The sequence below is a fragment of the Lacerta agilis genome, chromosome Z (genome assembly GCF_009819535.1).
Source record: "Lacerta agilis isolate rLacAgi1 chromosome Z, rLacAgi1.pri, whole genome shotgun sequence".
NCBI classification, from domain to species: Eukaryota; Metazoa; Chordata; class Lepidosauria; order Squamata; family Lacertidae; genus Lacerta; species Lacerta agilis.
In genome coordinates this window covers 21,392,735-21,417,734 of record NC_046331.1, presented here as the reverse complement: position 1 = coordinate 21,417,734, position 25,000 = coordinate 21,392,735, and the positions used below count along the sequence as shown (strand labels likewise).

Below are 25,000 nucleotides of genomic sequence, written 5' to 3'. Positions count from 1 at the left end.
CAGTGGCTGTATGACATTCATCTTGCATAACAGGCATAAATTTACTGGGAAATCCATGCAGTAGCCCTTTCAGGTGATAACCTGCTGCACATTAGTCATGCTCAGCCTTTGGGAACTTCACCAAGCCATCATGGCATATCCTATGGAGCATTTCAGTGAGGAACATGTTCCCTCTGCAGCTTGGTGGTCAAGCTTTTCTGTAAATGTTCCAGAAGCAAAGCCCAAAATGTGAGAGGTGCCACTACTGAGGGGCTCACAACAGTACACATAGAATCATAGAAATGTAGAGTTGGAAGGGACCTTAAGGGTCATCTGTTCCAACTCCCTGCAATACAGGAATCACAATTAAAGCATCTATGACAGATGGCCATCCAGCCTCTGCTTAAAAGGAAGGAAAGTCCACTACCTTCCAAGGGAGTCTGTTACACTGTCAAACAGCTCTTACTGATGTTTAGTCGGAATCTCCTTTCTTGTCATTTGAATCCATTCAGCAAAACAGCAAAAAAAACAAGCTTGCTCCATTCTTCCACATGACATTTCTTCAGAGATTTGAAGATAGTTATCATGTCATCTCTCAGTCTTCTCTTCTCCAGTCTAACTAAGCATAGCCAACTCCCTCAACCATTCCTCATAAGGCTTGGTTTCCAGATCCTTGAAAAGCAAGAGAATGCAGAAAACAATAGTATCATTGCTTCAGGGAAAAAAGTGTAATTGAACACTGGACATTTGTTTGTAATATTTGTAGCATCATTATCCACTGGTGTCCTCTTTTCTCTGTTTCTCACAGGGTTACCTGAAGCAATGTCGGAAGAGAAGAGACATGTTCAGTGATGAACAGTTGAAGATAATATTTGGCAACATCGAAGACATCTATCGGTTTCAGATGGGCTTTGTCAGGGACTTGGAGAAGCAGTACAACAATGAGGACCCCCATCTCAGTGAAATTGGGCCGTGTTTTCTGGAGCATGTAAGTGCTTTTGAGGCAAAATAGCTTGAGAGGGAGAAGTAACTCTCATCGTATGTATGTATGTATGTATGTATGTATGTATTTATTTAACAAAGTACACTTGTTTAAGGCGCCTGTGGGATTCTGCATAAGACCACACCCCCTAAGGGTGTTCTTTGCCACCTCTTATATCAGAGGACAGGAGTCTCTGTTCTTGAGCATAAAGCCTCAACTCATCATAGGGGTTGCGTTGAGGACTTACCCATTCCTTCCTTCCTGCAGATGGACAACATTCTTGGAGTTTTCCTTCTCCAGTATTGTTGCTGCCAAGTTTCCTCTCTCACAGACTCTTCTTATGTTCTTAATGGCAACTTCTATTTATTAAATAATAGATTAACAACAAACATTAACATATTAGATTACAGTTCCCACAATATACTCTTAATTACTCGTAGTATTGATAGATAATACCATTAGATAGATAATCACATGTGAACTGACCCAGACCCTGCAAACATAATATGAGGCTTTTTCTCTATGTGCCCCCTCCAGGTAGGTTTTTTTTTGGGGGGGGGTAGTAACAGTACAATGGCTCTTTTCCCTGGTGACTCACACTTGTGGAATGCTCTCCCCAGGGAGGCTCACCTGGGGTCATCACTACTTATCTTTAGGCACCAGGCAGAAACATTTCTTTTCTGACAGGTCCTTGGCTTTTAATTATCTGTGGCATCCTTCAGACAGTAGGATCTTTTAGTTCTTCCTTTTGAAAATATGAATGAGTTTTATGTTGTTGTTTTATGATGGTTTTAATGTATGTGCTATTTATTGTTGTAAGTAACGTTGAACTACCTTTGTTAGAAAGAAAAAGGAAAAAAAGCCACTAGGAAATTTAATCATAATAATCCATGGGAGAGACTGTTCTCTGTGGACATACCCAGATTATTGAAGTCCCTGTCTAGGGAGGCTTGCATGACCCATTTCTGCTGGCCTGGTGCTATCTGCTTAAAAATGTTTCTTTCCAGCAAGTGCTTGTTTTGCTCAAATGATGAATTGCTTTGAGCCAACCCTTTCTTCTAAGGTTGTGTTTATTGACCGTGACTGTTACTGCCTCTCTTCTTTTACAATAGAAAGGTGGGGTGCAACTATTTTTAAATAAATGTTTTACAGATGACACAGAAGGTGAACTAGCAGTGACTAAAACAATCAAATTAATAAAATGATTCATAAGTCATATGTTTCCCGCAACAACAAACACACCTATGCCCACCCTTTGGGGCTTCGAAACCAATGATGGAATTCAGATAAATAGCAACATGTGTGTTTTGAAGGATTGTGTGGGATGTCAGCAATAAGAAGATGCCGCAAATAGTTTGCTTAATTTAATGCTTGCAAAACTCTGCTGGAAACAGCAGCAGCCAGAGCTTGCTATATGGGAGCCACACGTAGCACAGCTAGTCAGGATAGGAGCAGGAAGGGCGTGGAGTTGAGCTTCTTGCACTGCTACCTGATATCTGACTCTGCGAACTGCAGTCAAAAGCTACATACGGGTGTGTTGTGAGGTAGAGGCAATGCCAGGTGCCTTCTGTGGCCCTCCCAACCACTCATCACCACCTTCCTTTACATAAAACTAGGGTTGCCATATTTCAAAATGTAAAAACCAGGACACCTGGAAAATTGTTGAGGTTTTTTTTTTAAAGAAAAAAAAATACAATTTTTATTAGCAGACCAAATAAAACACAAGGTGGCTGAGGGTTGCTCTCCTTATCTTCTGCCCTCCTACCCCTTGCTTATCTGAAATTGGTTTTTAAAGGAAAGCTACTGCTTTCTCAACTCTCAGGAAGAGGGGGGGGTCCTTTCTCAGAGTGAGGCATTCTAGGAAACGTGACCTAGGAGAGAGTACCACCCCTGCCATTTCACATTAGCAACTACAAAAACAATTTTAATGTAGACAAGGGGATCGTTATCTGGTGCCTGTTGCTGATCAATTTAGTCTTTGACTTGCCTTTGGAGGGTTTTTCTGGCATGAGGTTGCCTTGTTAACATTTTTATGTGAATGCCTGTCCATGCTTTAGCATTGCTGTTCTGTGAATTTTTACGCCTTTCCCTTTAACTACCAGCATGTAAATATTGGAGAGAGAGAACAGGTGCCTCTTGACTCTCAAAGACATGCATGCACTAAATACCTCCCCATAAACAATAAGACACCATGTAGGGAGTCTCCTCCTGTTCCACAAACTGCAGCTGGCAAAGTTCATTTTGAACTGTTATGCCTGATAACATAATTTAGGATAATTAGGCTCCCCCTCCCTCATCCCACATGCACATCCTTACTCCAAACAGCCTCTTTTCTTTAAAATCATGTGATCAGGCTCAAGCTGTGTCTAAGTTGATCCATTCTTGGTTTTCTAAATATAAATCGTCAGTACACAACTAGCCTTCACACTCCCTGCTTTATTCTGATTTTAAGTGCTTCTGAATGCAGCTCAGAAAGGTTTTCGAGTTGCAGCAATCCTATATAAGTGCAGCCTGTTCCGTAGTGATATTCTATTAGACGTTCTTCATTTGTTTACATCAGTTATTATTGCTAATTGTTTTCTGCTCAACTAAATCCTACTCAAGAGTAGACCCACCGAAATTACTAGATCTAAGTTAGCCCTGTCTTTTAATTTCAGAGGGGTTTACTCTATGCATGGCTAACAGTAGATACAACCTGTTATTACATTTATATACTGCTTTGTGCCAAAATAGATTTCGAAGTAGCTTACAATGTATGAAAGCCAGTTACGCAAACAATTAAAGTCCACCATTCAAATCCACAATGAAACGATCCTGTTAAAAACTACGCAGCAATTAAACAGGAGACTATATCACGGAACAACTTCTGTTGTTTATGCTAATCATGGTGGCTGGCTAAGACCATTATCTTACAATTGCCTAAATAAATGGGCTGGTTTGACAAGCTTGCTGTCACACCTTCTCCTTTTTGTCCCATAATCCTGCATTTCTGCCCACTGGAACCCCTGACTACCCTCAGGATGCTGGAAACCCCCTTTCCCTTGGGCTCCTTCCCGATGCATCACTGAATCACTGATGCCCACTACGGCTGGGAAATGCCCGCTCACCCTGGGTTTGGATTTACCGTATATACTTGAGTATAAGCCTAGTTTTTCAGCACATTTTTTGTGCTGAAAAAGCTGCCCTCGGCTTATACTCAAGTGAGGCAGGCGGTCCCAGCCTTCTCTGTATAACACAAGGGAACATTGCGCTGTGGGTTAAACCACAGAGCCCTAGGGCTTGCTGATCAGAAGAATGGCGGTTCGAAACCCTGCGACGGGGTGAGCTCCACAGCAGCAAAGGAGGAAGAGGAAGGAGCAGCCTAAAGGGCTGCTTTCGGGCTGCTCGTTCCTCCTCCTCTACCACAGCGGCAAAGGTGAACCGGCTTATACTTGAGTCAATAAGCTTTCCCAGGTTTTTGTAGGGAAATTAGGTGCCTCGGCTTATATTTGGGTCGACTTATACTCGGGTATATACGGTAATCACCTGCTGATGATTCACCTTCCATCCCCGACTTGGCTCATCTCAACAAACTAAGAATGGGTAAAAAGAGTTCTCTCGCACACTCACTTCTATCCCTGACGCGTTACCCAGATTTTACTAATTACTCTCCAAATGGAATAATTGCATAGAAATTGAAATTGCGTAAAACTGGGAGCCTGCTTCAGGTGAAGAAATCCCCCCCCCCCCAAATCACAATTACTGTTTTTCCCTGCATGGAAAAAATGAGTTTGAAGGAGGCAATGGTAAGACTGCTTCTTCAGAAACCATCCCTGGATTCTGAATTAACTTCATTAATTACCAGCCAGTTGCCAACCTCCCTTTTCTGGGGCAAGGTTCTTGAGTTGCTGGTCGCTGACCAGATCCAGGGGCTCATGGAGGAGACTGATTTTCTAGATCCATTTCAATTGAGGTTTCGGCCAATAAACTGAAGCTCAATCCAGATAAGACAGAGGCACTGTTAGAGGGGGATTCTGTAGACCGGATGGATGGGAGACTGCCTGCTCTTGAAGGGGCTACACAACCTCTTAAGGAGCAGGTCCTTAACTTGGGGGTGCTCCTGGATACTGTTGCTTGAGGCCCAGGTTGCCTCAGTGGCACAGAGTGCCTTCTGTCAGCTTCTGCTGGTGGCCTAGCTATGCCCCTATCTGAACAGGGATAGCCTAACTCCTGTAGCCCATGCTCTGGAAACCTCTAGGCTGGATTATTGCAATGGCATTGTACATGGGGCTACGCCTGAAAACGGTTTGGAAACTTCAACTGGTACAAAAACCAAATTGCTCACCAGAACAAGATGATTTTGGCCTATAAAGCCAATCCTGGCCCAACTGCACTGGCTGCTAATTAGTTTCTAGGGCCAATTCAAAGTGCTGGTGTTGATCTCTAAAGCATTCCACAGCTCAGGGCTTCAATATCTTAAGGACCGCCTTTCTGCATAAGAACTGACCCAGACACTGCGGTTGTCATCTGAGGCCCTTTTCTATGTCCCCATTCCCTGAGAGGTGGCAACACAAGAATAGCCTTTTTGGTGGTGGCTCTCTGCCTGTGGAATGCTGTCCCCAGAGAGGCTTGCCTGGCGTCATCATTACATGTCTTTTTTGCTACTGCCAAAATCCGGGGAGGGGGGGGGGGCTTTTGTGAGTGCCTTCATTACATATTTTAGGCTCCACTAATTAAACAATCTACGGCCTTTAAAAATGCGGGGAAGGGTGTTGTTTTGGTTTGTTACTATGTTATGAATTTTTATGTATCTATATTGTAAACTGCCCTGTGATTCTCAGATGAATGGTGGCATATAAATTTAATTAATAACAACAACAACTTGCAATGACCATTTTTGGACAAAGGGAAGTGTAATTTGAAATGGCTGAATTATAATTAATCAAGTAATTAAATTATTTCATATGTGGCTTGAGTTGGGACAAAGGTTTTCATTTCATTTTTAAAATCACACTACATGCATTAGTTAGCTTATCAAAGCCAATAAGTGTGTGTTATATCACTAAATTTTGTGAATGGCCACTCTTAATAATACAGGTATTACTTTCTGGATTTTCTCCACTTAATTCCCCTCTGGGCCCACTGTTCATAAGTCTCCCTTTCTCCCAGCCATGTGGATATAATATATATCTGTAATTTCAGGATAATGCTCCAAGCATTTGATGAACTAAATTGTAGTCTGCAAAAGCGGGTGCTGCAGTACATTTGTCTGAAGTTCCACAATACTCTTGGCTGTTTCCTGTTCCCATATTTCATCCTCACAACAACCCTGTGAGATAGGTGATCCTGAGAGATAATGAATGTCCCAAAGTGACTCAGGGAACCTCACAGCTGAGAAGAGATTAAAATCTCTTCTCCCCCCCCCCTTTTTGGTTTGATGATCTTAGTTCAACACTCACTGTACCACACTGACTTTTCCCAGTTAGTACATAAACATATACAATGAGTAGGATGTTTTAACTGACAGTGTTTACTCTCAGAGATCCCACCAAGCCCTTCCTCCCTTGTTACATAAGCTCCACTGTTATGGGAGCTGACGAAATGGCCAGTGTTGTAAATACGTCAGGAAATGTCAAGAAAATCATGTAGCCTTGCTTTTTGAGCTTTTCCTTGAGGGGGAAATAAAGCACTATCTTGGCACTTATGTAAGCGGATGCAGCTATCTAGGATGCTGGATCCTTTTATGCATAAATATATTACTTTCAGTTATGGCTGGGCCATATTTCACACCGGCAACACTTCAGATACTATTAGAGAACCACACTGTAAATGCTAATGAAATTACAACAGGGCACAATTAAAACCATTCACATCAGCTTCTCTCTGAGTGCCATAGATTTTCCCATTCCTGTAGTTTCGTTGTTGTTGTTTAAAAGGGGATGAGGTTGTAATAGCAGCACTTTTCTTTGCCTTTCAAGCTCAGGCTATTATTGGCAAGCAGGCTTCTGAACAGGGGTGAGCAGACGGTAGATTAGGATATACTAGTAGGTCTCTGTTTGCCAGTTTTCTAACAAAAGCAACAGCCCAAAACATTTCACTCTCTGCTGTCCTCGTATTAGGTGGCTAAAAAAGATAATCGAGGGAAAACCAGGAGTGAGTTTTTGTATGAAAGGATTTGTGAACTTGGTTCTGGTACTGATCTCAGGTTTGTGCTCGGAGCATGTGCTCAGAGGCGCACCCTGTTCCTTAATTTTTACAGCGTGCTCATCCACCTGAACTGCCATTTGCACTTGGCTCCAATTGATAGACATCAGAATTCTAGTAAAAAAGCACACACGCAAAACGAAACCGATCCCAGAGGTCTGTGCTTTAAAACATGCAGAGGGAATAAGCAGAACTGGAATCTGTCAAAATCCATCTGTGGATGTGATGGCTTTGCTCCAAGCAGAGCTCTTGCCACAAAGGTCAGAAAGTTTAACTTCAGCTGTCGGTTTCCAATAGAAGAGGGTAAGGAAACCTTGTTGGCAGAACCATGTAAAAAAGGAAGCTGAGGGGGAGGGGATGGAGGAGAAATTTGGTTTGGTTTAGTCTTTTACTGCATACCTAATTCACACGAAAACAGCAACATGCCTATCCTTCCAAAATCCATTGAATATTGTAATGCAATTCTCCAGCCAAAAAAAAAGTGTGTACAAGGATAAGTTTGCATAAAGATTAGGGCTAAGAGTGCATAAAGATGCATTTATTAGAACACAATATCATACAAAAATGCATCAGGGGAAATTACTTGCAAAAATTTGAGAACTGCTGATGAATTTTCAAGAGGGCTTTTGAAAAGGAAATCACAAACTGGTGCAGAAATATGGAGAACTCACATTTAGGTTGTAAAAAACAAAGAACTAGAAGAAGCCAAAACTGACAGCTCTGCTCATTTTCTACAGAGGAGGGAGAAATCTGTGAAGTATAGTATACATTCTCCTAGGTCAAGAAGGTTTTATAAAAATTAGCCCTGGCATTGAATATTGGAGACCAAAGTTCAAATCCCCACTCAGCTACGAAGCCCACTTAATGGCCTTGGGCTTGTCACTGTCTCTTAGCCTAACCTACCTTAACGTGGATTTTGTGAGGATAAAACAGGCAGGAGAAGAACTATGTACACCACCTTGGACCTTGTTGAAGGAAAATAGAATACAAATACAAATAAGCCAGAATTTAGAACTCGTGTAGTAAAGATGATGGAATTTCAGGAATGGCATACTCAGGAATTTCAGCACTTGTGCCCAGATGAGGATATCATGTAAGTTGCTCTGAATGTTCCATCAGCTCCTACCAGGGTGGCCGATGGTAAGAGACTATGAGAGTTGTAGTCTAGTAACATCTGGAGGGCCACAAGTTTCCCATTCCTCTCCTTTGCATCAAATCAGATTCAGAGGAGCCCCAAAGCAGACCAGAGGAGCAGTGCTAGGGTTGAAAGTGTTAAAACACATTTTCCCCCAGGGCATTTTTCACACATCCCTGCCCACTCCCCCTCTGTATTGTTTTGGCTTCATGCTGTGCCATTTTTACCTTGCATGTTTTCAAAAGTCACATATCTTGCATTAAATGACTGGTATGTAAAATACCTCTTATAATGTATAGATCAGGGGTCAGCAAACTTTTTCAGCAGGAGGTTGGTCCACTGTCCCTCGGACCTTGTGGGGGACCAGACTATATTTTGAAGGGGAAAAAAATGAATGAATTCCTACGCCCCACAAATAACCCAGAGATGCATTTTAAATAAAAGCACACATTCTAGTCATGTAAAAACACACTGATTCCCGGACCATCCACGGGCCGGATTTAGAAGGCAATTGGGCTGAATCCAGCCACTGGGCCTTAGGTTGCGTACCCATGGTATAGATACAATCACATTGGTGTTTTTATGAAATTGCAAATATGAATATCTATGTGGACAATATGTCCAAAAAATTAATAATAGCTCCCTGCAAATAGAAATGTATTTTTTATTTTAAAAATATGCAATTTTTTTTATTGATGTAACATCAGGACAGAATGGACTTGTGAATGAATGCATGCAAAACTGAGATAAACTGAAAATAAACTTATTGTTCCATCTCTAGGTGAGTAGCTGATGGTTTGTGATGTTTCTCACACACTTCTTTCTTTCCTCCCCACCACCCCATTTCCTGCTCGCACCCCTTGCAGCAAGATGGCTTCTGGATCTACTCAGAGTACTGCAACAATCACTTGGATGCGTGCATGGAGCTATCCAAACTAATGAAAGATGGCAGATACCAGCACTTCTTTGAAGCATGCCGCCTCTTGCAGCAGATGATTGACATTGCCATTGATGGTTTCCTTCTGACACCTGTGCAGAAGATCTGCAAATACCCACTGCAGCTGGCAGAGCTGCTGAAGTACACTGCACAGGACCACAGGTACACTGGTGTTTGGGTTTGGATTCTTTAAAATGGGGATCTGGCAGAAGGAGGGCAACAGGAGTTGCTCTCAGCCCCTGCCTGTCCATCATCCATGGAACTTCAGAGATTTGACAAGTTCCTTAGGCTGAGCATGTTTTGGAAGTCCTCCCAAAGGAGTTTAAATGATTTTAGAAATAGTTCATTTGATTTTCCCTAAGCTTTTGAGGAAGATAGTAAGCTGCTATAACGCCCATCACCCCAGGATGGCCACTGATCAGGGAAGATGGGAGTTGTTGTTGTTGTTGTTGTTGTTGTTGTTGTCATTACTACTACCATTACTATTATTCCTGCAAACATTGGGATCCTCCCAAGCTTCCATATACCGCATTATCGTGCATGGATGCTGCCATTTTGACTAGAATAAGCAACTGCACTCATAGTCTGCATATGAGAAATAGAAGGGGTGGGGAAAGACGACGATCCAGCCCACTTGGCCAAACAGGTTCCCCATCCCTGATCTGAACCAACAGCATCAGGTAGGTTGTTTAAATAAGTTCAGGGACATCTCTGTGTCTCACGTAATGAAGGGTTTGTAGAGCAAGGACCATACCAGACCCAGACGGTCCTTTCTGGCACTGAGTGGTGTCCATCTAGGCAAGCAAGACTTTTAATGCCATTTATTTCAATTAGCTACCTTTACTTAATTGGAATAAATGGCAACAATGCTTTGTTCTTCAAGCCATGCACATTTACTGTACAAGGTGCCGTCTAAGGCATTGAGTCGGAAGCCATATTTCTGGTTATTGAAACCCCAATTAGCATAGGATGGGCTGGCAGAGAGCCTCATCCATGTTCCCTGCTTAAGCATTGCGAACAACTCAATGCCTGTCCACCTAAAGCCAAGGAGCAATTTCAGGGCATTAATGTATAAGCCCTGGCCAAATGCCTTCCCTCCCTCTCCTCTGATGGTTTTCATCTGTGTGTTTTTGCTGGTTCAGCTGAAGCTGCAGGCTCTCTTCCTCAATGTTCATTTTATTAATGAATGGAGGGGAGGTGGGGAGGGGACCTCAGTCATGATGACACCTCTAATAAAATGAGTGAATTAGGCTGGAATTAGACGTTGAGCATCCGTCGCTGCCATTGAGATCAGCAGCCCAGGATCGCCTCCCCTTTGGCTCTCTCTCCTGCTGACAGCTAAAAATACCAAAAATGATGTCATCATGCTCCAAGTTTCCTTCCCCAACCCTCCACCAATGTCAGCCAGTGAGGCAGAACAAGGGCAGCAGCACACAAGGCAGGGGTGGGGAATCTGAACCCAAGGGCCACATTCCCTTTTGGGAAGACTTCCTGGGGCCACATGCCAGTGGTCGTCTGGGCTAGAGGCAGCAATGGGTGGAGCAATGGATGTAAATTATACATTTGTTCACTGGACTGTTTTTATGCACCACCCCCTATCCATCTAGGAAAGCAAGAAGCACCATCAGGTTCAAGGACACATTCCAGCTAGGAGAGTGTAAGAGAGGCTGGGGAGGGATGCAGCTTGGGTACAATACAGTGGTACCTTAGAAGTGAAACAGAATCCATTCCAGAAGTCCATTCGACTTCCAAAACATTCAGAAGCCACAGAAGCTGCACTGAACATTCAGGTTCCAAAGAACATTTGCAAACCGGAACACTCACTTCTGTGTTTGCGGCATTCAGGAGCCAAAACATTCGAGTATCAAAGCGTTCGGGATCCAAGGTACAACTGTACCGAGGGCCGGATAGAGAGGGCTGGAGGGACATATTTGGCCCTTGACTCTGAGGTTCCCTGCTGGATACTATAGGTATGCACAATTTGGTCCAAACTGATTTGGCTGATCAGCAGATCTGTGAGCATGTGGTACAGAGGCATTTGCCCACATAGTGGCACACAAAGACTAAGGGCTTCGGTCTTGACACTAGCTGTGTGGGGGTAATGGGAGCTGATGTTCCATAACACTCAGAGAGTTTTAGCCACCCCTGCTGTATAGCTACAAAGCCTACCACACTCTCAAGCTGGATTCATGCCGTTTAAAGCACATGATTTCCCCCAAAGAATAATGGGAAGTGGATTTTGCTGCTCGCAGAGCTACAACAACGGTGAACAGTTCCCAGGATTCTTTGGGGGAATTGTGTGTGCTTTAAATGTATGGTGTGCATGTGGCCTCAGCTTGGGCTGTCTGTCACTGAGTGAAGCCACTAGGGTGCTTTTCTGCCCTGCCAGATGCCACCTGCAACTTCCTCCTGTTGGTGTTTCCCTTCTGCCTGTCAGTCTCTTTTCTGCTTAGTTATACTTCACATCCATCAAACCTTTGGCCCTGGCTTCTGCCATTGGCCTCAGTCTCCAGTTTTGCATTTCTCCTCTGCAACCTGCAGCCTCTCCAGCCACAGGGATCCGAGCCTCCCTGTGCTCAGAACTAAGTGTTTGTCCAGTTGCCATCTTACACTTCTCCTCGCCTTCACTTAGCAAACACATTCTTCCACATGCAAAAGCAGCATGGGTGGCTGCAACAAAACCATAAATAAATAGCAGGAACTCGCGTACTTTTTATCTGACATAATGACGAGTGGGAACACACCAGGTGCTTGTAGGAGGCCAGAGTACTCTGTGCTAAAATGAGCAACTCATTTTTAAAGCAGAATACATGGGAACATTCTGCACAGGGCAGGTGTCAAGATGCACTGAGGATGCTGCTAGTGAGGATAGAAGAGAAAATGGGTTCCGCTTGCATTCAAAGACGAACTCCCTAATATTCACAGGTTCCAAAACAAATGAAAACAGATACACAGTTGCCTTTCAAAAGCTGCAATTTTCTGAATTTTGCAGTGCTGTTCTCCAGTCAAGAAATGTGGTGCTTTGGTCTAAACCACAGAACCTAGGGCTTGCCGATCAGAAGGTCGGTGTTTTGAATCCCCATGGTGGGGTGAGCTCCTGTTGCTTGGTCCCTGCTCCTGCTAACCTAGCAGTTTGAAAGCACGTCAAGTGCAAGTAGATAAATAGGTACCGCTCCAGTGGGAAGGTAAACGACGTTTCTGTGCGCTGCTCTGGTTTGCCAGAAGTGGCTTAGTCATGCTGGCCACATGACCCGGTAGCTGTTTGTGGACAAATGCCGGCTCCCTGGGCCTGTAGAGCGAGGTGAGCGCCGCAACCCCAGAGTCATCCGCGACTGGACCTAAAGGTCACGGTTCCCTTTACCTTTATGTAACACACATATCAGGGGGATATACCTATATATTTTTTTACAAAACTGCGTATGAGGAGAAATTTGCACTAAAATGCTGGTGAATTTTCATGATGACTTTTTAAAACAAAACAAAACAAAACAAAACAAAAAACACCCTCTTCTGGATATGTGAAGAACTGAACTTAGAAAAATAAGAGAGAAAACCAAAATTAACAGATTAATTCTGCTAGTACCCTCATTTTAGATTCTGATGGAAATGCTGCCATGTGGTGTCAAGTGATGAGGGGCTCAGAGATGAAGGTGCTTGAAGAATTCAGACTGACTTTGATACAAGCCAACCTGATCTATGCCTCTTGCATCAATGTGCAGATCCAGCTATTCACTGGGTTTTGCATATATCTGAAAATTCTCCCCATTCCTCCTCAGGATCTGGCCATACGCTCCATGACATCCCCGTGGAACTCATGGCACATATAAAATATGTATTTTTGTAAAACACACATGCACACTAAATAATGTGAAGCTTTGTGCGGTGTAAAAGCCAATTTGCAAATTGAAGCAGAAATGGGAGAGGGTGGATTTATGAATGAAGACATCCAAAATGAACTGGGAATAAATTTATATGCTCATCCCTAGTGGGGAAAGGGCTGTACTTCAGAACCACAGCTGTACACCTCCAGTCCTCTTGCTCAGCCAGGAAACTGACTGTGGAGTGCCTTCACCAACCTGGTGCCCTCCAGATGTTTTGCACTACACCTCCTGTTGTCTCCAGCCAGCGCAGCTGTGCAGCCTCAACCAGGAAGCAAATATGCTCAGCAGGCTTCTTCATTTTTCTCATTAGTCAGCAGTCAATAGTAAGTCCCGAGTTAATCATAAATTTATGATGACACTGAGATGGCAGCTGGCCCTGTCTGGCTCTCCAATTGTGATGAACATTAAGGTTTCTTGGAATGGAAAGTAAAGCATAAGGCAGAAATCAATAGCATTGATTCCAACATCACTTTTTCAAAAGACTGCTCGTTGTCCTTGCTGGCCCTGGCAGGAGGCTATTTTCTTTCTGTGTCATGATGCACATGTGCATGCACACACACATCCAGAAAGCAGAATAATCCCCCTCTGATTTGCATAGAGAGCTCACAGGCCATCAACAGTGAGAGCCAACACTGCCTGGGCAAAAAGGGCAGAGAAGGATGCCATATGGCACTCCTTGAATCATTCTGTGGCCACAAAAAACCTCTTACAGCACAGATGAACTGACTGGCCTCCGTTCTTCTATCTTCAGGGGCCGCAAGGCGACTTACGCACTGTGTATTCTCTGCTGGCTCCAGCCATGGAGCTCTGGATTTGATATTCTAATGAGTAATGAGACCACAGCTGGGTAGACAATTCTGCTTGGAGCCAGGGAGTAACTGCCTGCGTGGAATGAGCAAGTGAAGGCAGGCTAAAGTAGATGGGGGAAGAGTCCATAGCTCTTTGTAATAGTACATATTTTGCGTACAGGAGGTCCCAGTTTCGATGCAGTTGAAAGAATTTGGTAGGAGATGATGGGGATGACCCCTGCCTAAGACTCTAGAGGGTCACTGCCTGGCAGAGTAGACTATGGGGTCCCTGTCCAACTCTGTGATTCTTTGATGAACCAATGCTCTGGCCTGGTCTAAGGCAGCTTTCCAGTGAGTATCTTACTAAAATTTCCATTTGCATTTCTCAGGCTGGTTTCTCTCTCCCTCCCCCGACCCTTCTTCTGCATAGTGATTACAGGTATGTGGCTGCAGCTCTTGCCGTTATGCGGAATGTGACTCAGCAGATAAATGAGAGGAAAAGGAGACTGGAAAACATTGACAAGATTGCTCAGTGGCAGGCCTCGGTTCTGGACTGGGAGGTATGTTGCACACGGAACAGTAATTTTCTTGCATCTCTCAGTGTGATGCTCCAGATCAGATCCAACGTCTTATGTTCTGGGCAAACAGTTATTGCACTTTTACCTGGGAGGTTGCATTTGTAGGAGGTTCTCTGTGACAAACGCAACCTGTGACATTCTCACCAAAAGACTCTTAGATCTGGGTTTACCTTGAGAGGTCCAAGCTACCTCTGTAGTATAAAGCACTATTTTGCCTGTTGATTTCCAGCTGCAACTCTTTGATGGAGTTTAGATAGCTTGTCCACATGCTCTGGCAGCCTCAAAGTTAGACTACTGCAATGCATGGGGGCTGCCTTGGGATACTCATTTGAAACTCCAGTTTGTTATTTCTGTTAGTATATTCCAATTCCTTGGGCTCCGGTCTGGCCTTACCATTAGGCAGAGTGAAACAGCCCTTTCAGGTGACACGTGTTGAGGGGCATGAAGCAGGCCACCCAATCTGCTTTGTGTCCCTTAAACTAGCTTGCTGCCTTTGGGTGCAATGGAGGATGCTGTCCCATTGCTGGTGCTAAGAAAGAGTCTCAAGTCCCCATAGAGCTGACTTCTCTATGCAAAATGGAGAGGGCATCTTATACTTTGCCCCCAGCAGCCAAATGTCTTGGACTGACCCTGTTTTGACTGCTAATGTTACTTCTGTGTAGGAATGGCTAGGAAATTGACACACTGATTCATTGATTGATGGGTTTATTAACTTACTGCACTCACATACTAATGTTCTGCCAATGTACTGAGCAAATTAAAGCTTGTGGCCCCAGGTACCTACCCTCGTATCAACATGCCCACATGCTACAGTTTTCTACTGAGGTCCTTCTCCAGGTACCCTTGCCATCAGATATAAGGTGTATGGTGGAAGCAGGATCAGGCTTTTTCACCTGTGGTGCCCAGCGATGGAGCCCCCTCTTCAAAGAAATGCACATCTGGTATCTTCTCTGTTACCAGGCAAATACTTTGCTATTCTCCCAGACTTTCTACACAGTTGCTTACCAAGTCATTTAAAAAATGTTATAATGCTTTTTCCATTTACACTTGCTTTTGTCTTACTGTATTTACCATTTTTAATTTGTATTGTAAACTGCCCAGGGATATATATTACAAAGGGTGGTATAAACATCTTAAAATAACTACATAAATGAATTTAAAATAGCATGCAATTTAACAGAGACAATGCAGAATGAAAGAAGAAAATAAGCAAACCAGGTCTCCTTGCATATTGTTATACAGTTGTTATAATGACCAGGTAGAAAAGATTATTATAATGTCCGTGCTATCACCATGGTTACTGTGGCACAGTGCATATATGGCAGTCCATTTTAACTCTTTAATCTCTCCCAACACAAAAAGCATCAGGGGACTTCTCAGCAGACACATTTAAGCTGCCATGAGCTGTGAAGTAAAGAAATTATGTGGGTTGTCACAGCCAATTATATTTAATCTGTGTGGGCAAATGAAAGGAATGATCAGATTCCATAAAATTTTCTGCTGGGAATAAGGGAGTTGCTGGGAGGCAGGTGCCGTCCCAGGATAAAATGAGACACAACCCAACCTCTCAAATGCTATTTTGCCACAGTGTTGAGATAGACCATCAGAGACATTTCACCGGTCATGAGGAGTTTGGTTAGTAAAAGGGTTTATATATTTATTTTTTTGCCATCTGATGCCAAGATAGGCTTGTAAGCAGGCTGCAAGTATAGAAAACAGACCACACAAGCATGTGATTATAAACACCCAATAAAACAAACCCATTAAAATATAAGCGTTGATACTTAAAATATGCAACAAAACGATCTGATTAAATAAGAGCTAGTGTGTTAGCTGAATTCTGTGTCTTTCACACACACAAAGACACACAGGGTGGCCACTTAATGCATCACACACACACACACACACCCAAAAGGAGAAGAGAACAGAACACACTTTTCATGAATTTGCATAGGTTGCTTTGCATGTATAGATGCAGCTATCGTTATCACTTAAATAGAAATACAAGCAATCTCACCAGAGTGGAAAAGATTGTGTACAAGTGGCCCCTGTGCCTGCTCAGTTCTCTCCAGGTACCTGTGGCAGCTCCTTCAAGGTCTCTTGCTCTCTCTTCTTAGGGCTCTTTGTGGAAACCAGGCTCACAGATTTCATGCAGGAAAAATGGGAGTAGATGTAGGGCCAATAGCCTTCCTTTGTTTTAGCAGTGCAGTCCCAACAAAAGCCTTTTGATGCTCACTGGGAGTCACTTTGATGAGTGGAAGTATAAATTGGAAAGAAAACTCGCAAGCGCTAAACCAGTTTGCAACAGATTGATTGTGGGTTATTGCAGGGGTAGCCAACATGGTGCCCTCCAGCTGAACTACAGTCCCCATCATCCCCAGCTGAGTTGTAGTCCAGCAACATCTGGAGGGCACCACATTGACTATCCCTGGAATTAATGCTTGTGTTCAAAAGCAGTTGCTTGGGAGGCAATATAGCCTCAGAAGTGACTTCCCTGGATTTTGATGCCTGCCTGTGATCTCATGTGACTCATTTGTAAGGATCCTCATGCTGTAAAAAAAAAAAAAAAAAAAGCTCAGTGTAGGAAGATTTCAGCCTCAAGATGCTTAATATTCATGTATTGGGTGGAAGGATAATATGACCTCTGTCTTGGATCGATTGCTATTTTTATTCCACCGCCATTACTACTTTGAGGCATTCACTTTTAGCAAACCGTGGCTTTTTGCCCATTTTCTCTCCTTGGGATTTTCTGTTTTACATTAATTTTCCAAATCATTCGGGAGACTGCCCAAACAGAAGCCGCTTTTAAAAAAGAAAACTGGAACCTGGTTGAAGATGAAAGCAGTCCAAGCATACCAACCATTTAGAGGAATGTACTGTAGTGCTTTTGTGGCTATGGAACTTCTTGTATTAATTGGCTGAGCAGGTGCTTGTTTGCAAGGAATGTTCAATTGCCTGAGGAACTGATCAATTTGCCACAAGGGTGGCCAAGCTGAAGGGTAATGCCTTGAAAACGAATTGAGGGCTGTTGTGCAGTTAGGGATGTGGGAGAATTCTGACAAAAATGGAAAGGGGATTGGAAATTGCCAAAGTTGACTTATTTGTCTCGTGTTCAGAACAGAGATCAGTGCAATGAAAACGATTGCTACTCACTGTTGTCCTTGCATTCATTTTGCTAATTTCCCACAATTGATTACATCTCCTCACATTTTTGCATTGTGTTTCCTTTGCATTGAAATTAACTTGTAGGGATAATAATGCAATGGCATTAACAGCAACTGTTTGCCTGCCCTTGCAGGTCTGTATTGCACCTGTCAACTCCTTTGCTTCCTGAACAGGCAACCCATCCATTCATTTGAACATAGGAAATTAAGGGGAAGCGAGTGCAGAGGCAAAAGAAGGGTATGTCCAGAGTGATTAAAAAACTGAGAACAAGGAACATGAAGGGACTTAACAACTTGACCCATACCCTAATTTAATGAACTGCCTCACAGCTCCCTTGAAGCATAGACAGAGTTTAGAGGTGGGCAAATAGGAGTCTATAAACACCTGGAGCACAGGCTCACTGCATCGGTTTGTATGCAATTTGCATGGGCTAATATATATGCATATGTGTCCAGGGCAGCTGTCTACCAGCTCCATCTGGTACGCAGGCTGAGACCCTACCTACCTGTGGACTGTCTTGCCAGAGTGGTGCATGCTCTAGTTATCTCCTGCTTGGACCACTGCAATGCGTTCTATGTGGGACTACCTTTGAAGGTGACCCAGAAACTGCAACTAATCCAGAATGCAGCAGCTAGACTGGTGAAAGGGAGTGGCCGCCAAGACCATATAACACCGCTACATTGGCTCCCAGTAGGTTTCCAAGCACAACTCAAAGTGTTGGTGTTGACCTTTAAAGCCCTAAACAGCCTTCGCCCAGTATATCTGAAGGAGCATCTCCACCCCCATTGTCCAGCCCAGACACTGAGATCCAGCGCCAAGGACCTTCTGGTGGTTCCCTCCCTCCAGGAAGTGAGGTTACAGGAAACCAGGCAGAGGGCCTTTTCGGTAGTGGTGTGCGCCCTATGGAACGCCCTCCCATCAGATGCCAAGGAAATAAACAGCTACCTGACTTTTAGAAGACATCTGAGGACAGCCTTGTTTAGGGAAGTTTTTAATGTTTGATGTTTTATTGTGCTTTTAATATTCAGTTGGGAGCTGCCCAGACAGCCAGATGTGCAGGGTAACAACAACAACAACAACAACAACAACAATTTTGTTGTTGTTGTTGTTGTTGTTGTTGTTGTTGTTATATTTTTATGCTTCAAAGGGGAAGGGGAAAGAGATCCAGGTCCAGGACACACACAACTCTAGCAATGCCCTTGGTGGTCTTTGCAATTGTCAGCCATGCAAAGTTGAGTAGGAGCTACTTGGTTGTGACCCACTGTGTCTACTTTAGCCGGGTTTTCCACACATTTTCCCCACACTATCATCAGAGGGGCTGGAGAGGGCAGACATTTTTTTATGGGATTGGGGTAATCAGGCTCCTGTACCAGGGGGTTAGCCACCCTTGCTCTAAAACAACGATGGCACATCTGAGGAAGGATTTGGAAACAAGAAGTAGAAGCAAGCTTGTTGGCCTATTTGTGTCAGCATTAGTATTCATAGTTCTGCTTGGCCCTCAAGGTTGTTCTGTTAATCCTGTAGTTTGAAGGTTAAATTTGGGGGTCGGCCTTTGCAAAACATAAATGCCTGTGGGTTAGCTAGATAGTGGTGTTCTCCCCCCGCCCCGCCATCAGACATTTAATTCCAGCCCAGCTCAGGTTTTGTTCTCTGAGTTTATCTTCCTTTAGCCTTATCAAGATTGAGAGTAAGCTACTAATGGCTATGAAGTCAACCAAGGGGAAAGGGAACTGGGAGGGGGGAGCAGCTAAAACTCAGTAGTCATCGGCTGTACAGAACAATCTTAAGCATGTTTACTTGGGGGTGGGGGAAGGACCACTTGGAACCAGGGGACCTGCTCAAGATGGTCCGTTTGTTGAACTTAATGCTCTAACCAGGCAATGGAGGGGAAGTCAGTATCTCAGGTGACTTGCTCCACCTTATGTGCAGTACCTGCCTTGTGTAAATTGTTAAGATGGGGAAACAGCTCTAAAAAGCCACTAAAGAGAGGTTTTGCAGGTGAAATGATGCACTGGGTGTCATTTGCAGCATTTTGAGTGTCATCTGCAGCACCGTCAGTTGGAGGTAGTAATGCTTCTGAATACCAGTTGCTAGAAGCCACAGGAGGGGAGAATGCTCCTGTGCTCGGGTCCTGCTTTCAGGTTTCCTGCAGGCACTGTGGCCACTGTGAGGACAGAATAATGGACTAGATGGGCCATTAGCCTGGTCCAACAGGTTCTTCTTATGCTCTTAGTTTATTATGCTCCAGTTGCCTCATAGAAAAGATTTTGTTAGTTGAAATGCAAATATGAAATTCCCCACTGCTTTCAATGCACACAAATGCCCAAATTCAGGGATATACTGTAAACAGTTGTCCCCTGTCGCCCCACTAGGTTTTCCTTAGTTGTCACAGTGTAGTGATAACATCATGCAATTCCTAAAGCTACAGCCTGGTCTGGACCAGGCTTCTGCAATATTGGGTCTTCAAGTGTTGTTGGACACCCCCCCCCACCCTTCGGGTTTTCTCTTCATCCTTTCACTGCCTTCTCTCATGCTTTGCACCCAGTGCTTTTTTCGGGGGGGGGGCGGACGAATACATTTTGTTAATCTAAGTTTGGCCTCATTGAGGGGCAGTATTTCAATATGAGTAGGAAAATGATAGTACCCCTAAACATTTTTTAGGAGGGGAAAGCACTGTTTGCACCCATCATTCCAGCCCATCTTTAGGCTACCTTCTGTCCAGGGACTTCCTGCTAGTCCTGGCCTTTCTCTGTGTGAGGTTTTAATCTCAGCCAAACAGACTATTGCTCCTTCCCTCCCAGAATCTGAACTGCAAACTGTTTCATTCCCTGAGCATATGAACGTTCCGTGCCTTGGGAACCAGCTCAGCCAATCAGTGCCCGAGGTTTCACTACCACAAGCGCAATACAATACATATGTTCTCTCATTAGATTCAACTGTTTACAGTAGCACCTCGGCTTACAATGCCCTCAGTTAACGTAAACTTCGGGTTCCGAAAGCAGCAAACCCGGAAGTGTTTTGCCATGCGCAGAAGTGCTCTACTGCGCTGCGGACATGCACAGAAGTGGTCCCTCCAGTTGCGGGTACCTCGGGATCTGACTGGAGCTCTGGAATGGATCCCATCTGCAACCAGAGGTACCACTGTATTGGCTTTCTGTATTCAATAAATGACTATGTGTTTCAAGACTTGTTATTGAAACTTCTGCTGTCAGTGATTACAGTTTTCCTGCTGCTCGCCATGTTAGTCTCTAGAGTTAACTTTAAATACAGCTGTTCTGTCTGAGAAATGGCGTTCTGAAGCTCAGATGGTTCCACCATCTAATCTGTCAAAAAAATTATCCCCCTGCCCGGCCAGATTTATCCTTACCTAATGTGCTACTCTCAATCTCTGAGGTGTGATTTTTTGCGCTTTCCAGTAATATTAAATTCACTGAAAGATGAATAACTGTAGAAAAATGTAATTGGCACTGTCCTTTTAAATTTCTTCTAGCTCAGAAACCTTCCAGTTATTTATGGAACCTCTAATGGAAGCCTCCGTGCCCTTAATTATGTAATGTGTGAGAGCTGGCTGCGGACTAATGCCGCATTATTAAATCCAAAGACTGTCGTGAATAAAAAAATATGATGCATGCAGCAAACTTCCTGTTTTCAAAGCTAGAGCAGTCTGACAAGAGATAACCTTTTGAGGGAGGGGAAAACTCATATGGAGGGCTGAAAGAAAAGGAAGGTTATTTTATCCCCCACTCCCGTCTCCGGCAACAGAGGGTCTGAAAAATGAGGCTGATGAAAAAGATGGTATTTCTCTTGCTTCCTTTCATTCTTTCTGATCTTTCTATCACCCAAAACTTTGATCAATCAATCATTAACGCACTGGAGGCTCAGTCATGGAAAGGGCATGTTTTGCTGAATAATGCAACTGGTGCAGTGCCAAAAAAAAACCCTCCTTCTGCATTTTCCTTCAACCATTCTCCACCAGTTAATGAGAAAAGAACTTTGTTTGATCAAAGGGGAGTGAATTTTTGATGAAATTTTCATGGGTGGGGTACCAGGATTTTGTCACTCTTACCTTACTTTTGAGATGGCCAAGGGGTGTCTGAGTGTCTGAATTATTTCACCAGTGGTCTGCACTCCCCAGCTTATCACTCTTCAGTGAAAGCCATGGGTGCTTCCAGACTGTTGCTCTTTTCACTTGGGATTTAATTGCATACTGGCAAATTCAGGTTGTATGATTAAAGTTGATTAACAAACCCACTTCCTCCCAAAATTGGACCTTTTGTGATAAGGAAATGACTGGGGAATGCACTGGAAAGTGTGGGATAACATTTGCTTGATGCAATGTCATTGCACTTTCCTGCAGACAAATCAAAATGAGTTCTAAAGGAATAGCTGGTGTCTGCAAACTTTGTGCAAACAAACCAGGGTAAATGCTCAATGAACAGGTCATCTGGAAGTGACCCACAAAGTCCCTTCTTTCGGGGGAAGAGTGTTGAGATGAGGAAATGGGGGCGGCTGCAGTCAGTTGGATAAATGTTTACTGAAAAGAACTCTCACACACCATGCTCAGCCACCTCACATGATCAGGTAAGCTCAAAAATTTACTCCCACTGGAAGTCTTAAATGTCCTGAAAATAGTGTTAGAAACTGGTGGACCTCAACCCTATGCAGGGTTTGAACCCTGGTCTCCTCATTCTCCTCAAGGGGTCACTAGGGAATCCAAAAACCCTTATGCCCACCATGGGAGAGACCAGAAAGTCAATCCTCTTCAAGCAGGTCTCATTCTCCATGCTCTCTGGGGGTTGAGGCTATCACAGAAGTGATACCTGGAGGTCTTGAGTGTCAGTATCCTTGTTGCTGATGAAAGCTGTGAATTAGGGCCCAGGATACCACAGTGCATTGTTTTTCTCTCTTTTTCTGCATAACCAGGCATAGAATGTGGGGGATAAGAGGGTATAAAGAGGCCTCACATAATGGCCCAAAGTGGAGCAGAGGAAATAGAAGCAACACACTGGCAGAAGTGTGATTTGATATTAGCTGTCAGTCATGCATGACCAAGCTGCTAATGAAAAGGGCTGCAGAAACCATCCTTTTACCAGGCATGGGCACTTAATTGCCAACCAAATATGGAGATTCATTGTATTGGATCATTGGTTTACCATTTCATTGCAAGCCCTCATCGGAGATCATGGAATAATTTGATCAAGTGCAACCCATTGTTTTTCCATGCTTCGATAAGCATACAGGTGTAGGGACTAAGTTCTAAAGAACATCCCCACTGGTGTCAATGGGATTTTCCAAATTCATGAACACTAACAACCTTTGCCTAACTGCCCCCCAAATGTCATCATCAGACTTTCTAAAAGATATATAATACTTGGAGAGAATCCAGTACCTTCTGAGCAAAGCATCAGTCTCCCTAGGGAGGTGGAGGAGAAAACCGGTATGTTTATACATAGCACACATCTGGGTCAAGGAGACAGAGTCTTGCGTATGCTTCAGAACTTATAGCGACTATGGATGACCTGCCTTACAGCTGTCCTTAGATGAACTCTGGTCACCTATTGTGTTTTTAAGGCATTGTGTGAGAGCCCCTATCTGAAAGATGCTGAATGGTCACTGTGTGAGAGGCAGCTGGGGTTTCATGTTGACTATGCTCATTACAAACACTTTCAACGTTCATATGTAAATTTTGTTTGAAATTGTGTCTTTGTAATATATTTTACGTGTGTGGGGATTGTGTCAGGGGAAACCTTGTCTGACTATTCAGGGCAGTCTACTAAATACTTCTTCTTCTTTTTAATAAAAGAAGGCATCCTGGAGTCCCTCCCTATATGCTAGGCTCCACATCCCCAAAGCATCTTTCCTCCAACCTAATCATTGCAGGGCACATCTCCGTGTCTTGGAGGAAAAATGCTGACTGTACTTTTGTATATGGAATTCATACTGACCTCTGAGGCTGCCAGCTTTTTCATCTAAGCCGGTCTGTGCACGTTTGCAAACAGAGATTTGAAATGCATCTATTTATACCCTTGATACAGTGCATTTAAGTGGGTTTCCCAACGTATTCAGTGTAATAAAAACCTGATCTTTTTCAATCTCGATCTCATTTCTCCATCCCTTGCAGGGACTCAACACTTTGGATTCAGTTAATTATCTTGGAGCACTTACAGAGGCATCCAAGTCCTCAGGCCTTAGCTACTGCTAAAACTGGCTCCAATAGCAAGTGTTCTATTTTTGTTAGGGGGGTTCTTCTCCTTTTTCCTGGCCAAAACATAAGATGGCCAATAAGTGTTTTCTTGTATAATTTCACTTTTTAAAAAAGGAAACAGAAGCCTTTGAAAAAAAAATGGATTAATTTGTAACATAAAGTTAATATAAAGTAGTGAAAAGAAGATTCTTGCCTCCACTGGGTACACTACAGATGATGTTGTACTCCAGCTTCCACCATTCTGGCCTGATGGGAGGTAGAGTTCAAAAGCATCTGGTAAAAGGTAAAAGAGGGCAAAGCAACAGACACAACCCTTAGTGTTGTACAGTAGGCTACATTCCCACCATGCAGATGACAGAGCTTTCTACAGACGCACACATCTTTCACCTTCTGTCTAGGCAAGCAAGATATGCTGGATCCTATTTTATTTTATTTTATTGGTTCCAGTGTAAAGAAGAAGAAGCAGCCAGTGCCTGATAATCCAAGTTCCTTCCTGGCTTTTGATGGCTTTACAGAAGGTATCAGCAGGCTTGCAGCAGAGTAATCTGCTAGGTTTCCACGATTCACTAGCCTAGTGCAAAAAACCACACACACACACACACAAAACAACTATTGTAATTAAAGAGTTCTGAACCCAGGAATTTGTCTTTGCACAGTCCATATAATTCGAAGGTGAGGGCTAAGTTTGTTGCAGCTGTTATTGAGGGTAAAAGAATCCTTGCTTATCTACTGAAAAATCACCCAGATATCAATCTTCTGTCCACCTGTGATCTACACATTCTTCCTCCCTACATCTAGAATAGTTAATTTGTTACCTGAAATTGTCTCCTGCAAATTTTGACGTCTGATATTTTCAGGAGGCTGTTTGCTAAATTTATTATCTCACAGTATTTGATAGCTGACATGCAATGGTAGATGTGTCTGATACTATTTGATGTTAGCATGCAGTGGTGTTTTCTTTTCACTGCATATCTGTTCTGTAGATGGAGTTGGCATGTAATGGTAGTTATTATTTGACAACTATTTATGAGATTTCATTTTTAAGGCTTGCCAAAGCATGAAGTGGGGATATGTCTTAAAGCTCTCAAATGTCAAAATTTGAAGTAAAAAAATTCACATTCAATTTGGAAAAAAGGAATACCTTATCACTTTCAAGTATGTACTATT

The 25,000-nt window shown here is 43.4% G+C and overlaps 1 protein-coding gene across 11 annotated transcripts in view; it reads left to right on the top strand.

Moving 5' to 3' along the window:
- The window catches only part of ARHGEF9 (Cdc42 guanine nucleotide exchange factor 9), a 253,933-nt gene that overhangs the window by 201,999 nt on the left and 26,934 nt on the right, over positions 1–25,000 (top strand). For all 11 annotated transcript variants that reach the window (XM_033137883.1, XM_033137888.1, XM_033137886.1 and 8 more), the window contains 3 exons: positions 788–967; positions 9,146–9,378; positions 14,316–14,445. In XM_033137883.1, the coding sequence (XP_032993774.1) occupies positions 788–967; positions 9,146–9,378; positions 14,316–14,445 (543 nt within the window). The remainder of the gene's footprint in view (positions 1–787; positions 968–9,145; positions 9,379–14,315; positions 14,446–25,000) is intronic.